The sequence below is a fragment of the Daldinia loculata genome, assembly GCF_022478755.1.
Source record: "Daldinia loculata strain CBS 113971 unplaced genomic scaffold F4817scaffold_9, whole genome shotgun sequence".
NCBI classification, from domain to species: Eukaryota; Fungi; Ascomycota; class Sordariomycetes; order Xylariales; family Hypoxylaceae; genus Daldinia; species Daldinia loculata.
The window spans coordinates 222,483-237,288 of NW_026054863.1; the positions used below are offsets into that span (position 1 = coordinate 222,483).

A 14,806-nucleotide genomic window follows, 5' to 3' on the forward strand; every position below is an offset into this window, starting at 1 on the left:
TCCCCCTTCCTTTTGAGGAGTTTTAGTTGAGGGCAGATACGTATCGTATCGTTGTAGGGAGGCAAGAGGGTTTGCTATTCTCTTTTTTTCAGTGTTCCCCGGAGCCAAAGGAGTAAAGGAGAGGTGGGAGTGTTGTCGAAATAGGAGGACTCCCTGCGTGAGCCTTGTATGTACCTATCTACCTCTGTTAGCTAGCAAATACGCAAGCTAGGAAGAGAGCAATGCTAGAAAGCAGATTGCGATGAATGGATTATATTCATATTCATATTTTGATTCGTGGCAGATCAGGCCTCGAGTGCATTGTTGTATCATACTCTTTATAGTATAAGCTTGGCTTAGATGCAATTCTATACATGAAAGATCTTGTTGCCCTCAGCCCCTTAGTTCGTGGATATGGGTATCTTCATAATTTGACTTAAATATATCCCTATTCTCCATCTTCTATCCCCTTCACTTCTTACTTCAGGCACTTCCCTTAATTCAAACCTATACTCTATACCCAATCATGTGCAGACAACCACCAAACCCCCCTAGAGGTACTTCCCCTTCGCAAACCTCCCGCCGAAATCCGCAGCGCGATTCAGCAACTCCCGGCGCTGCGCGGTGCCGATGCGCCCACCGAGCTTCATATCTTTCTCGCGGTCGAAGGCGCGCTTGCTCGGATCGTCTTCCTCCTCGTCGGCCTGTAATTTGCGCCCTTGCCGCGACGACTGGTGTTCCTCGTACAGGCTGCGGCCGCGCGTCGCCTCGGTGTAGCTGCGGACGCGGTCCTGCTGCTCTTGGGCTTCTTTCGATAGGGGAGCGTCTGCGGCGGCTGTACTACCCGCACCTCGGGCGGCGCCGCTGCTGCTCGTGGTCCGCGCCTGCGTGGTGTCGTCGCTGCGCCCTAGGACGGCGTTCTCGAGGCGCTTGCGCTTCTGCTCGGGAGTCTCGGTCCATATGCTGCTGATTTCGCTGCCGGGCGCGGCGGCGCTGGACGCCGCTCGCGGACCGCTTGCGAAACGGCGGTTTTTGAGCTTGGTTGGGTCTGGCGCGCGGTATCCGCTGGCGGTTGGGGGCGCGAGCATCCAGTCGTCGCGCTGGGGGCCGGCGGCTGCTTCGGCTGCGCGAGCGGCTTCTTCGGCGGCGCGGGCTTGGGTTTGGCGTTGGATGTGGGAGATTGATGTTGGGAGGGCGGGGCCGTAGTCATCGTCGTCGTCCGAGTCTGAGTCTGAGTCTGAGTTGGCGGATGTGGTTGGTCGCTCGGAGAGGGGGGCGGGTGGAGGCGCGGGGCCGTGGACGCGTTTTGCGGATGGGGGGGCTGGAGGTGGTGCTGGTGCGGCCTCGTCGTCGAAAGAGTTGTTTTTGTCTTCTAATTGGATTTCATCTTTGTTTGCGGGCGGGAGAGTAGGTCCTATAGATGGTCGAGTATTCGTAGGTGGCGGTGGAGCAGATGGACCGGTGTCATCGTCGTCGCTGTCGTCTAATTTGATCTCGTCTGTGTTTGAGGGCGGTAAGGTAGGCCCTATAGATGTTTTTGCTGCTGGCTGAGGAGCAGGTGGACCATAGCCATCATCATCATCATCATCGCTGTCGAGATCTATTTCGTCCTGGTTGGTTTGCGCTCCTTCTGTAGCTCGTAGCTTTGCGGCAGGAGAATCTGCTGATTCGTCTTCTGGAGTACGCTTGCGCTTAGAAAGGTGCGGTGGCAATTGAGGCCCTACGGACGACATAGTGAAACTAATCAAATAGATTTAATGTTAGCAGTTAGGATTTGTAGTCAATTACGACTTGAGATCTTGGAAGTCTGATGGTATGTAACTAATAAATAATCGATAGAATAAGAATGTACTAAACAAAAATGTATTCCGTACCTTTTGCAAGGCTATGCTGATGTCAAATGAGCTAAGATATCGATTACACCTGTGATCCCCGTCTTGTTGGCTCGTGCGGCGCTTATCATTAAGCGGGTTTTAGTGGAACCTTGTTTATGATTGGTGATGTTCCTCACTGAACTTAGCAGCCCCCTGTTCCTACATTCACTATGCCTGCTAATAGTAAGGCTGAGCTAGGTACAGTAAATGAATGGGTTTGAGAGGAGCTGCAATAGCGTCTGATAAAACACCTGTACTACTTCACTTCTTCCTCTACTCCTACAGACAGCTTAAAGAGAAACCCGTCTGCCATACGGTCCTCCACCCCGCGATTTTGTATCGATAATCACCGTCTAATTTTCCACGTCCGATAGAGCCGTAGAGCTAATACTTACCTAAAGCTTCGAGCTTACTAGGTACGCATAGTACGCAGCAGTAAGAGTGGTCTCGATAACTACGAGATCGTGAAGCCGACTTATCTAAAAGCCACGGCGCAAAATAATACAAGAAGTAGCGACCATATTTGAAGTCATGCGCCCGATGTGGACGTCTCGATGAGCTTGCCTTCCCCGGAGAAAGACGATGGGGCTGCCAGCATGGACGATGATCATCTAGATCTGTCTCCTGATGGAGAGGGGGTATCGAGCGACGATGAGACAATTAGGCCGGAACGTGAGGTGGAACAAGAGCAATTAGAAGAGGATGTTGATGGAGAGCTAGGGAGCATTGTGTCCGACCAGCCTACTGGAAATGGGGTTGTCGCGAACCGGTATCGTCAACTTCTACGAAATCGGGATGATGTCTCGGAAGCAGGATCCAGCGAAGGTCTACCTAGAAGAGCCGGGAGCCCTATCGATTCGTTGCTTTCCATACCCGACGATTCGCCTTCGGTTCAAGTAAGCTTTTATACTTGCTACGATTCTACTAAGAAGAGGGAGAGAGTATAGGTTAGCTAACAGCTTCAGGGCTCCATGATATCTTCCCTTGGGAGCAGTAGAGTGCCCTCTCTCGCTTCTCGCCCTGGGCTTAGCAGTCCTACGCCCTCATTTAGACCCTTCGACCGACGATTCCAATCTCGTATAGCCTCCCCTTCGGCGCTATCTCCGCGGCCGTCGTCGCCTGCTTTTCTTGCGGGACATAGCAGACAGGCATCCATGAGCAGCCAATTCTTACTAGAATCCGGCGAAACCGAAACTCCCACGCCCCCTTGGGAAGTAGTACGATGGACTAAGCTAAAGAAACTAAACGGACAGGTATTCTCCGAAGCTGGGAAGCGTAACTTTGGTTCACCTACGTGTATAGCTATTTCTGCGTCCATCGTGTTGGGCACCTCCAAAGGCATAATCCTAATGTTTGATTATAATCAGAATCTTAAGATGATTATCGGCCCAGGCACGAAAGGTTTGTACTGCTTTTAGCCCCTTTTACAACCATTTGTTAACTAGTCACAGCTGTTGAATCCGGGTCTATCACCGCCATCGCTATCTCTGCAGACCACACCACGATAGGCAGCGGTCATGCTAGCGGCGACATCTTCACGTGGGACACTAGCCGAGTGTCTCGGCCCTTCCTCCATATTCCACCCCTTGACTCAACCCAGTTGCAAAACCGGACGACGGATGGCCATATGCCTAATGTAGCAATAACCCATATAGGATTCCTAGGCACTAGGCACACTGCCCTAGTCTCCGCCGACGACCGCGGAATGGCATTTTCACACCTTGCGACTCGAGGTACTGGCGCTCTTGGACGGACGGTCAAGACGGTGAGGATATTGGGCCGCTACCCTGATGCTCCGCCTCCCACATCAGGGAAGCCCCTGAAGCCTAGCACCGTATTAGCCTTTTCTCCATTGCCGCTTGGGAATGTGGAACGAGCAACAGACACCATGGGCCTCACGGCAATGCTTACCCCTTATCTACTTGTCATAGTCTCGACGACACCAATTGCGCAGACTCAGCATAAATCGGCCAGACCAAAAGACGTAGCACCGCACAGTGCCATGACCGGCTGTTTGGCGTGGTTTCCTGCCGTCAAATTGAAGGTCCCCGACCCTGTCACTGGTAGCACTATGTCCAAAGTCAAACTGGTCTACTGCTGGTCGAATGTGCTCACCGTTCTTGACGTGGATGAGGTACCTACGGATGGCAAAGATAAGCCTCCCGCCCTCAAATTCAAGGCGCGTAGTAGATGGACGTGCGAAGAATCAATTGTAGCAGTCCAGTGGCTGAGTCGCTCTGTTTTGACCGTCCTGACAATCTCGCAGAGACTTATTGTTCTTGAAGACCGCTCGATGAGGATGACGGAAGCTTTCGATCTCATCCATAAGTACATATATCACGCTGATCTCTTTTCCGCCCAATTACACAATCTAGTTGAGCAGCTTGATGAAGATGATACATCAATGCATGGTGTTGTCGCAGATGCTTTCTACATGAGTTTCAAGGCATACAAGGGCCGCATCTTCCTGCTAGGATTCAATGACGTATCCATCGGTGCGTTATCGAACTGGGCTGATCGATTAATAGCATTGATGGAGAACGGCGACTACATTGGTGCAATACAGCTAGCAACCACTTACTACACAGGGGATGCAAATAAGCTAACAGTCGGCCTTCCTGAAGATGCTGCCTTGAGGCATCGAATGGTACGTGATAAGATAATGGAGATCATGAGTGCATCTCTGAAATATGCATTTGGTCAACGGCAAAAGAACAAGGCCTCAGTAGATGATCAGCATCTACGACAACTTGCAGAAACCTGTTTTATCGCCTGTCAAAGCGTAGGGGACCTCGACTTCCTCTTTGATGAGATGTACGAATGGTACGAAGACGCCGACGTCGAAGGTGTCTTTTTGGAGGTATTAGAACCGTATATCCTCGAAAAGACGATATCAATTGTGCCACCAACCGCCGTCAAGGCCATGGTTACTCACTATGTCAGCAAAGGCTGGGAAAGCCGCCTAGAAGAGATTATTTGTCATATGGAAACTACTACCCTTGATATCGATCAGATAACTTCGCTTTGCAAGCAGCATGGCCTTTATGATGCCCTTATATACGTCTGGAATCAGGCGTTATCCGATTACATCACGCCTCTTATCGACCTACTTACTCTGTTGATACCTCTAGTGCAGAACACCGAATATACAAACTCTGGAGATCTAATGGAAGATGAGATATTTGGAGTTAATGCCCTTAAGATGTTCCCATATCTCTCTTACACGCTAACTGGGAGGATCTATCCTACGGGTGGTAGGATGGAAGACGGAGTGGCCTCCCGGGCCAAGGCAGAGCTTTACTGGTTTCTCTTTTCCGGGAAGAGCATAAGTTGGCCTAAAGGCAGCAGCAAAGTATTTCTCACTCGTCCAAAGCAAGCGGAAGAACCATCTTTCCCGTATCTCAGGATGATACTACAGTATGATGCGCCGAGCTTTTTAAGCGCGATGAACGAAGCCTTTGAAGATCCCTTCTTGAACGAGTCTCAGGAGAAACAACTCAACGGTGGCACTGGAAGAGACTTACCAGAAGAGCAAATTTTCGGCTTGACTGTCGATCGCCAGTATGTCGTGTCCATCCTATTAGAGATCATGAATCCAAGCGACTTTGCACCAGAGGATACTATATATCTGGATATGTTTATCGCGCGAAACCTTCCTAAATTCCCACAATATCTTCTCATACCAGGTTCTACCCTTGACAAGGTCTTGGCTGGGCTATGCAACTACCCTGGCATAGATCTCGCCGAAGATGCCCAGTTGAGTGCGGAATATCTACTCTCTATATACCAGCCACCAGACATATCAGCAACGATACCCCTATTCAAGAAGGCATGTTTTTATCGTATCCTAAAGCGGATATACAGGAATGACAAACAGTATGGGAAACTATTACAAACATACTTCGAGGACCCGGAAGACCAAATGGACGTTTTCGAATGCGTCGCAGAGTGCCTACGCCCCCAAGCTAATCTCACTAAGAAACAGATTCAAGATGTGCACGATGTTATTAAAAATAACTCACGGGACTTAGCCGAGCTTGACCCAATCCAAGCTGCCCAGACCCTAGCTACGTACGCACCTAACTTGCATAGATTCGTCTTGAACTCGCTTGAGGAGGGATCAGAACTGCAGTTTGCGTACCTCCGAGCTCTACTTGAACCTGACTCCGAAACCTCAAGACAACCAGCTGCGACCCTAGACCGGGATTTCATTGAACAATATGTACAACTCATGTGTCGGTATGATCCTTCCCATGTCTCAGATTACGTCGGCATCGTACAGGCTACAAATCTTAGGCTAGACAAATTACTGCCGGCTATGGAAGACACAGGAGTAATCGACGCAGTAGTTATTCTTATGGCCCGGGAGGGGCAAGTTCAAGACGCTATGGGCCGCTTAACTAAACATTTGGAAACTTTGGAGTCGGCTCTTCAGGGATTAGTGGCAAATGAAGATGAGCATTCTGAGGATATAGACGTCAAAGGAGCTGCCGAAGATCTGCTCAGAGGGCTGCAGAAATATACGCATGTTGGTATCTGGCTATGCCAGGGACAGATGAAAACAACTAAGAAGATCAATGCGGCCGGCCGACGAAACTCGCCATCGCCTATCGAACTTTCCCCCGATGAAGCGTTATGGCTTGAGTTAATAGACACCACAGTCCAGATCACGCGGCGTTTATCATCTGTCGTTGCGCCATCTAAACCAACTAGAGTCTCTAGTACTGCTTCTCCATCACCGGTCCTTGATAGCGACAAGCTAGTAGGACTCCTGCGCTCACTTGTACAGCACACATTCACAGCGCTTATGACTGCAACATCCACTCAGAATGGTGTTCTTCCTACCAATCGCATAGCAAGCTCGGGAGGTAGTCTCACGTTCCTCCGGATCCTCCGAGCCTTCTTGACTCGCGCAGCCGCCACTTCCCCTAACCTTGCCGACCTGCGAGCTGTTCTAACTTCGATATTCTCGGCCTATGCATATGAGGAATCTATACTACAACTTTCAAATAGGCTCCTCGAGCAGCAATTGTTTGTCAATGTTAAAGAAGCGGTGGAGCTCCGCCAACGGGGATGGCGACCTAGGGGGTCCACGTGCGAGGCTTGTGGGAAGCGAGTTTGGGGTCCTGGAGTTTCCGGGAATGTCTTCGAGGCCTGGGAGGAGAAGCAGGCTATCGAAAACAAGAAGCGAGAGGAAAAGAAAGCCGCCTTACTCAGTCGGTCTATCGCGCGCGGAAAGGGTAAGGCCGATTTCCCGCAAGAGGCCGAATCCTATAACGGAAAGGGGAAAGGTAAAAGCACGGAACGAAGCGATGGTCCCAGCTCAATAGATAGGCATACGGCAAACGGTGAACAGGACATCCATGGCTCTGCTCTCGAGTCGAATGGAGACGCTTATGGACGGCGAAAAGACCAGCCCCTAGGTCCACTCGTCGTCTTAGCTTGCAGACATATATACCACAAGGCTTGTCTAGACGCGCTACAAGCGAAGCGGACAGCGAACGGAGACCACAGAGAAGTGGACGAGTTTGGTCGCGAGACAGACTACAGATGTCCTATTGACGGTTAGGATGGGGAAAGGATAAGATAGGCACGGTCTGGCCGTTGTATTTACGATGTACACTACGATAGTTACAAAGCCGTCGACACTTGATTGAGCGGTATAAATATAATGTTGGAGATGTTTAAAGACGTCTGGAATTTCGTATAGGTTTATCGTCTATCGTCTATCGTCTATCGTCTATCTACATTACAGCAAAACATGATGCAAAAAGGGCAAAAATGGCAAAACGTACAACACCGGGGATTCGCTGGTCGTCACCGACCCAACTACTAATCCGGCGATATCGGGCTTATCTAGGGGAGAGCGGACGGGATCCCGAGTTTTCCAGATTCTATGGTCGTACGTGATAGTTTGTGGTGTTTTTGAGGTTTTTATACCTGGGTACTCTTTCGTCAAAAATGAGGGAAGGCCAGTCACCAAAATCGAGACCCACCAATTCTCCCACCCCCTGAGCAATTTACATTGACATTGGCACTTTTCAAATTCACAAGACGCTACAATCAATGGTCAATCAATATTCGTCCTCGAAGAATCTATGTCCTTTTGAATAAAATTACAAATGCGCAAAGTTATATACAAGAAGAAGAAAACGCTGTACGTTCGCGACGGCCTCGAGCTGCTGGGTTAGAGCTTCTCTTTCCCGTCATTTGTCTGTTCGCCTATGGTATCTCGCTCTATCTAGGTACCTAACTATTCCATATATCTCTCGTGGGAAAAAGAGAAACAAAATACCCCCCTTCCCTTCCTTTCATCGTCATATCTTATACACTACATACGACCTAGGTAGGTAGGTCGTGACAACTTTTTACACAAATAGATATTAACCCCTTTTTAGGGGGTGATTGTTTTTTTTTTTTTTTGCATCTGTCTAGTCTAGTCTAGTCTAGTCTGTCTGGGCAATCCGCGTGTTTCAGCAGGACGTACCATGGACTAACCTAGACTACCATTCGGCTTAGAGCCAGAGCAGGCTAGAGACTAAAGACTAGTAGATAGCCCGACGCCGCCGCAGCGATGGCGATGCGCGCTTGGTGTGCGCGTCGGGGCACCGGGTTGTAGTTATGATCTCGGTCTTGGTCTTGTAGATGACAGACGGCTGGACGGCGGCGTTGTTGTTCGCGTCTGCGGGAAGAGCCGGAGCTGGGGCAGAATCGTCCTGGGCTACGGGTTCCGTGGGGGCGGGCTCGGCGGGTGAAGGAGCTGGGGCTGGAGCTGGAGCTGGGGTTGGCTCTGGCTCTTGCTCCGGCTCGGGGGTCTTCTTGGCGCGAGGCGTGGCCTGGACGCTGGTTGCGGTGGGCACGACGACTAGAGGGTCGATGGATAGGGTGTTGACGATTGGTGCCGTTAGGCTGTTCAGCGGGATGGGGTTGCCGCGCTGGAGAGGGGTGGTGGCGTTGGCGTAGGGAGCGCCGGTTGCGGAGATAGGGCAGTGTGTTGTGGTTAGTGTGGCGGTGTCGTCGACGACGACGATCTGAGTCAAGCTAGCTGGGCAGTTCATGACTTGGGCGGCACACTCCGTGATGGTATACCTGCCTGTCGTCGTGTGTTTCTCGGTAACCAGGGGCACGGGGCAGGCCAAGACAGAGGTTGGAGGCGTCATCTCGGGAGGTGCGAGAGAAGTCGAGCCGGTGCCAGTAACAAGTGGTTTTCTCGTGACGGTGGGCTTGGCCGGCGCCTTCGTCTTAGACGACGCTCTAGTTCGAGTGCGGATACCCGTGCCGACGGGCTTCTTGCCCGTTCCCAGCGCAGGAGTAGGCTCGGGGGTTCCGGTGGCAGTCAAGAAGCAAGTGCTAGTAGACGCGGTGAAGACGGTAGTACTGAGCGTAGGGTTGAAGTCAACAACGGGGTTGTTGGCCACGTCCGCGCCGATGTCGACGAACACGCCTGCGTTAATGTTAATATCCGCGGACGCGGGAAGCAGACATTCGCCTGCCTCGGTGATGCTGCCGTTGCGGTCGAATTGTTGCGAGAACTCTTCCGTGAGTGTCACCTCGGGGATGTACAGGAACGCGCCGACGATGGCCTGCGCATCGAAGAGCTTGTTACCGGGTAGATCTACACCGGCCTGGACACGCAGACGCAGCGCCACGGTGATCTCAGCGGGAGCGTCAACGGTTAAGGGGAGAAGAGTCGTCTGGGCGCCGTCGCTGTGGTGGTGGTTAGAAATTATATTCTTATCGAATTTGATTTGGGCTTCCCAGTCTGATCTGATAGTTCAGGGGTAAGGGATGAAGGTAGGAGAAACTTACAAGTTGGCAGTGTTGGGGATGCTAGGGTCGAGAGGTATCTTATAAGACGATCCATCAGGGATAGTAACTTCGAAACCAGTCTCGGTTGAGATCTCGGCCGTCACACTGACGATGAGGTCCGCGTTGAAAGTAACACCGACTTCGAATCCAGGGCCCTATATTCGTTCTCTTGTTAGTCTACAGAGCCTCTTGACATCACAGGCTTTACTCCGCTTCCAGACTTACTGAAATGCCGAGGGGTGTCTCGGACTTGAATAGCGGGATGGTGAACTGGCCATCACCGTCGACGGCCAGCCTTATGCCGATAGTAGCACCAACTCCTTCGAAGCCAATCGTCAAGCTGGCGTCGTTAAGCGGGTTCAAGTCTTTGATGTCGTGGAGGAAGTCCCCGAGATCATCCGGGAATTCAGCAGACGCCCTGATGGTACCGGAAGTACTGCACTCGCTGCAGGATAGATCCAGCGAGATATCAACTCCCTTTGCGGCGGTCCAAGCACTATTACTGGTTAGCATATATGTTTGCAAATATAATTATATAAGTGAGATATAGGAGAGAGGCAGTTAAAAAGAATCACATACCCTGAAAACAAAGTCACATCTGAAAAGTCGTGGTCGAAACTAAAGGTGGTATCGGCATCGCGCTTGATCATAGACCTCGCCCTTATCGGCCGCGGCGCAGGTTGAATATCGCGTCGTTCCCAAGGCATAAGCAAATCCGAAAGAGGTGAAGCAGTCACCGGCGCCAGCAGCGACCAGCAGGTCAAGGCGAGAGGCAGTAAGCTATGCATGGTTGCCTACTGTAACGAAAAAGAATGTATATATATGGTCGGTTGCTGGCCGGAGCATCCACCGAACGATCGGATAACAGAGAGTGAGAGGGCGAAACGAAAAAAAAAAAAAAGAGAGAGACAATAAACGAGAAAGGGTTGGAGGAAAAGAGGGCTTCACCACAAACTCATTATGTACAACACAATGTTAAGGAAAGACGTAGGTAATATACCTAAACAAGAGGTAGGTAGAGGGTAGAAGTAGAAGAAGAAGGAGTAGAAAAGGAAAATATTAGATTCCTTCTTCCCTAACCCATCACACATATAATAACAACAGAATAATAGATCCTCTCGTAGAGTCAGTCAGTTACTCCCCTGGGCCAGACCGTCGTCCCCTTCTCCCCCGTGGTCTCGCTAAAGCCGAGAGTGGCTTGTGGTATTTGGTATTTGGTCTTTTGCATCGTGCGTGCGTCGACGGCCCACGGATCGGGCAGAAGGATTCGGCGCAGGGTCAGACTCAACCGTTGGCTCACCCCGTCATGAAACCGAAACGAGCATCTGCCAAGACGAACGCTCCGTTGAACCACCTTTACTTATATTAAATGTGCATGTGTGCAATCTACATAGCACACGCGAACAGCTAAATGGAGATAGATGGGCTGGCTGGCTGGCTGGCTGGCTGATCTAAGCTGCTCTGCTCTGGTCTGCTCTGCTCTCGCAAATACTCACCCTGAGATGAATCTGGCTTTATAGTGTCCACCGAGCGATCCCATATCCATATCCATCTCCATCTTCATCTTCACCTCCATCCTCCCCCATATCGTATACTTGCTTCGTAGCTATGCCGTTCGATTCCCTGCGCACTTATAAGGTCTTCCACTAAAAGCCTTGAGCCTCACACCAAACTGTAAAAACCCCCCCGGTCCATATCTCCGAACCATGACCCCCCCACGACACGATAGCCTACTATACTCACTCACCTCCTGCATGTACATGTACGCCATCTCGCCCTTCCGGTTTTGAAAGGCGATGGATGGGATGGAACGGGGTGCTGCAAGGCTGCGACAAGTCTGTCTTTCCGCAAAAGGCAGTCGGGAAATAAATATATAGATTTATTTAAGCTTACGGGGTTTTTTTTTTTTTTTTTTTTTTTTTCAACCCTTTTTTGAGATGGATAAGTAGATCCGTCCGCTGCACCGGGTTCCTTAAATTAAATTTAAATTTCACGAATGACGACCTGCTCAGCGACTTACCTAATCGGGACTGCGCCACCTCCCTCTTCGAGCCTTCCAGCTGTTAGGGCCAGCCCGTGTTTCATGTCCGTTTATATAAGGTAATACATGGCATCTATACTGCATCCGATGCATATTTTATACGTAGGTACCTACGTATAAAAGGATTCCTTATGCCGTAACCTTTTTTTACTTTTTGCTTTTTTCCATACTACATAATTTACATACGTTAGGTACCTACGTAGCATTCCCTATCCTATCTTTTTTTTCCTTTCGTCGTAACGTTATTTTTTTTATTACACTTTTTGTGCCGTAAGGAACTAAGTAACCCGACCTATGCCCCACTCCCCACTTTACTTATGTAAAAGCAGTTTATGTAAAAAACTTAACATAACTTAACTTATGTAAAAATTCAGTAAACTTATAAAATAAAATTTACTTAATTTATAAACTTTTACCATTTAACGAATTTTTATAAAATATTACATAATATATAAAATGTAATTATTATATAACAATTATAACATCGTTTTTCGTATTTAATAATAAATAATGATTTAATTATAAATTATTATAAAATATTTATTAAATATTTAATAAATATTATAATAACCGTTATAAAAAACCAAATAAAATAAATATTTAATAAATATTTAATAAATATTAATTAATTAATATAAAATTAAAAAAAATTATAAAACTTTATTTATTTATATATTTAATTTTAAAACTTCGTTTTTTTTTTAATACTTTAATTTATAATTTATAATCGTAACGTAATTTATAAAAAAATAAATATTTAATAAATATTAATTAATTAAATTATAAATAATTAAATTAATTTATAAATTAAATAAGTTTTATTTTACAAATTTATTAAACTTTTACATAAATCAAGTCATATTAAATTTTTTATACAAATTGCTTTTACACAAGTTAAGTAAAGTTAAGTGGGGAGTAAAACATAAGTCGGGTCACTTATACTTTTTTATGCCGTACCTTACCGTACCTGACCCAAGTCCGATTTAAAGTTACGCAAAACGTAAGCACGAATAAAGTACATACTTACATATTAATGTTACCTTTTACAAGATATGTAAAATATAAATAAAATTGTTTACCTTTTATTTTAATAAATTTAAACTACATTTCGTAAAAACGCGGGTTGCGTTTATTTACGCCATTTAACATATGGTTTATATATTTATATTTATAAATTACAAGTATATTATTTTATAAAATGTGGTTTAAAACTGGTTTAAACCCGAGCGTTTATTGTAAAAAAATTTTAATAATAAATAATTAAATATTATATTTACGATAATTTAATATAATATAATAATATATAAAATAATTTTAATTTAAATGATTTAAAATTAATAATATATTATATTTATTTGTGATAAACATTATTACTACAATAGCTTACATAAGCTATTAAATAAGCTATCATATTTATTTTATTTATACATTAACCATATCATTAAAATAATTTATAAAAAAAATCTTTTTTTTTCCTTTTTAATTCATTAAATTTCATATTAAATAAAACCTTACAATTGGTAGCTCCACTTTAATAAGTAGCTTTTAAGCCACTAATATAATATTTTATATTTAATAAAAAATACCATATCATTTTCTTATTTCTCTTTTTATTATTTTTTAAATTTGCTTGTTATAACGGTTAAAACACAAAAAATCACCACGAACCCACCCTTTCAAAAACTATATCATTAATGCCGAAACCTTTATATAATATTTTAATACTATTAAAAATATATTATAACCCTATCAAATAATTAAAAGATAATAAATATAATATAATTATTTATTAAACAATACTTTTAAATCTTTCGATACTTTCGAATTTTACAATTTACATTTACATAATTGCCAGTTATTCTCGATTAAGTTTTTAATCAAAATTAAAATTAGTTTATTTTACATTATTTTTACCTTTGCTATACGGTGCTTTTACTTTAATCAAAAGATCACCTTCTCGATTAAGTTGGGAAAATACACCATACTTTCCTAAGGATTCCAAGTAACCTTTTTAAAGATTCCAGTACTTTCCACACAAATCCTACCCCGATTACCTAATACCTTAACTAAAGAATGAGCAAGAATACGGATAACGTTTTTAAAATAATAGCCTTTTTAAAAAAAAACTTATCCCTTTTAGCAGTACAAAAACTACCACAAAACAATATATAATAAATTCTCTTACATACAAAAAACTTTTAACACCTTAAACAACAACGTTTTTAACAACCTTTACAAGGTCATTAAACATAAAACTTTATTAAACCCTTAAAAAATTATAATCCCAAATAAATTATCGATTTATATAAGTTTTGTAAAACATTTGACTTTATACGAGATTATATATTAGGCATAATACCAATACCAGCAAACAAACCAATTATATTACCAACCAAAATACCATTATTATTACCAAAAGTCTTAACACCATTAATAATACTATTACCGTTAATAAAAATCTTACAATTAACATTAAAAATCCTATTATTATTGTTAAAAATCCTATTATCGGTTCCAAAAATCCTAATATAATTAATTAAAATTATATTTCCACTAAAAATAATTTCGCTATTTTTTACAAAAATATTTTAACCTTTATAAAACTTAATTAATTTATAAATATAACCCTAAATTACCAAACCAATACTAATAAAATTATAAATAATCTTACCCAGCCTTAAACACTAATTAAAAAATAATTTTTAACTACGGGAATTTTTAAAATTATATACATTAACATAATAACCATTAATTTTAATACAAATACCATTTTAAACAATAATATTACCAATCAAACCTATATTTGTAAAAATCTTTTAAAATAACAATAAAAGGAATATTAAACCAATTATTAAACTCTTACTAATAATAATAATATTCTTTACATTATCGGTTATTAACTCCGTTATAACATTAATTAATAATTTAGCATTACTTATAATATATACATAAAATATAATTATACCGGATAAAAATCCCACCTTATTTAATAACGTCAATAAATAACTTTATATATTATAAATATTATAACTTACAAACCAATTAATATTAATAAATATACCACCAAAATTAATTAAGTAAATATAAATTTAAAAATAATAAT

General features: G+C 44.3%; 3 protein-coding genes across 3 annotated transcripts; 1 reads left to right on the plus strand and 2 right to left on the minus strand.

Moving 5' to 3' along the window:
* Window positions 1–66: 66 nt before the first annotated feature.
* F4817DRAFT_299862 (uncharacterized protein) lies at window positions 67–1,870 on the minus strand. The gene has a single exon (XM_049299781.1). It carries the CDS (start codon window positions 1,710–1,712, stop codon window positions 531–533), a length of 1,182 nt encoding a protein of 393 aa, XP_049161676.1. The 5' UTR covers window positions 1,713–1,870; the 3' UTR covers window positions 67–530.
* Window positions 1,871–2,035: 165 nt separating this feature from the next.
* F4817DRAFT_329198 (Golgi CORVET complex core vacuolar protein 8-domain-containing protein) lies at window positions 2,036–7,678 on the plus strand. The gene is made up of 3 exons (XM_049302245.1): window positions 2,036–2,749; window positions 2,819–3,254; window positions 3,305–7,678. Exons 1-3 carry the CDS (start codon window positions 2,408–2,410, stop codon window positions 7,420–7,422), a joined length of 4,896 nt encoding a protein of 1,631 aa, XP_049161677.1. The 5' UTR covers window positions 2,036–2,407; the 3' UTR covers window positions 7,423–7,678.
* Window positions 7,679–8,398: 720 nt separating this feature from the next.
* On the minus strand, window positions 8,399–10,450 carry F4817DRAFT_313243 (uncharacterized protein; the record flags this gene model as incomplete). The annotated part of the gene is made up of 4 exons (XM_049300220.1): window positions 8,399–9,560; window positions 9,663–9,817; window positions 9,888–10,158; window positions 10,242–10,450. The coding sequence occupies 4 exons, from the start codon at window positions 10,448–10,450 to the stop codon at window positions 8,399–8,401; spliced, it is 1,797 nt and encodes a 598-aa protein (XP_049161678.1).
* Between the last annotated feature and the right edge of the window lie 4,356 nt (window positions 10,451–14,806).

Bases quoted from the DNA above. Each gene is read 5' to 3' on its own strand.
- F4817DRAFT_299862 (XM_049299781.1), bottom strand. From the start codon at position 1,712: ATGTCGTCCGTAGGGCCTCAATTGCCACCGCACCTTTCTAAGCGCAAG.
- F4817DRAFT_329198 (XM_049302245.1), top strand. From the start codon at position 2,408: ATGAGCTTGCCTTCCCCGGAGAAAGACGATGGGGCTGCCAGCATGGAC. The intron at 2,750-2,818 runs GTAAGCTTTTAT...TAACAGCTTCAG, and splicing joins ACGATTCGCCTTCGGTTCAA to GGCTCCATGATATCTTCCCT. The intron at 3,255-3,304 runs GTTTGTACTGCT...AACTAGTCACAG, and splicing joins TATCGGCCCAGGCACGAAAG to CTGTTGAATCCGGGTCTATC.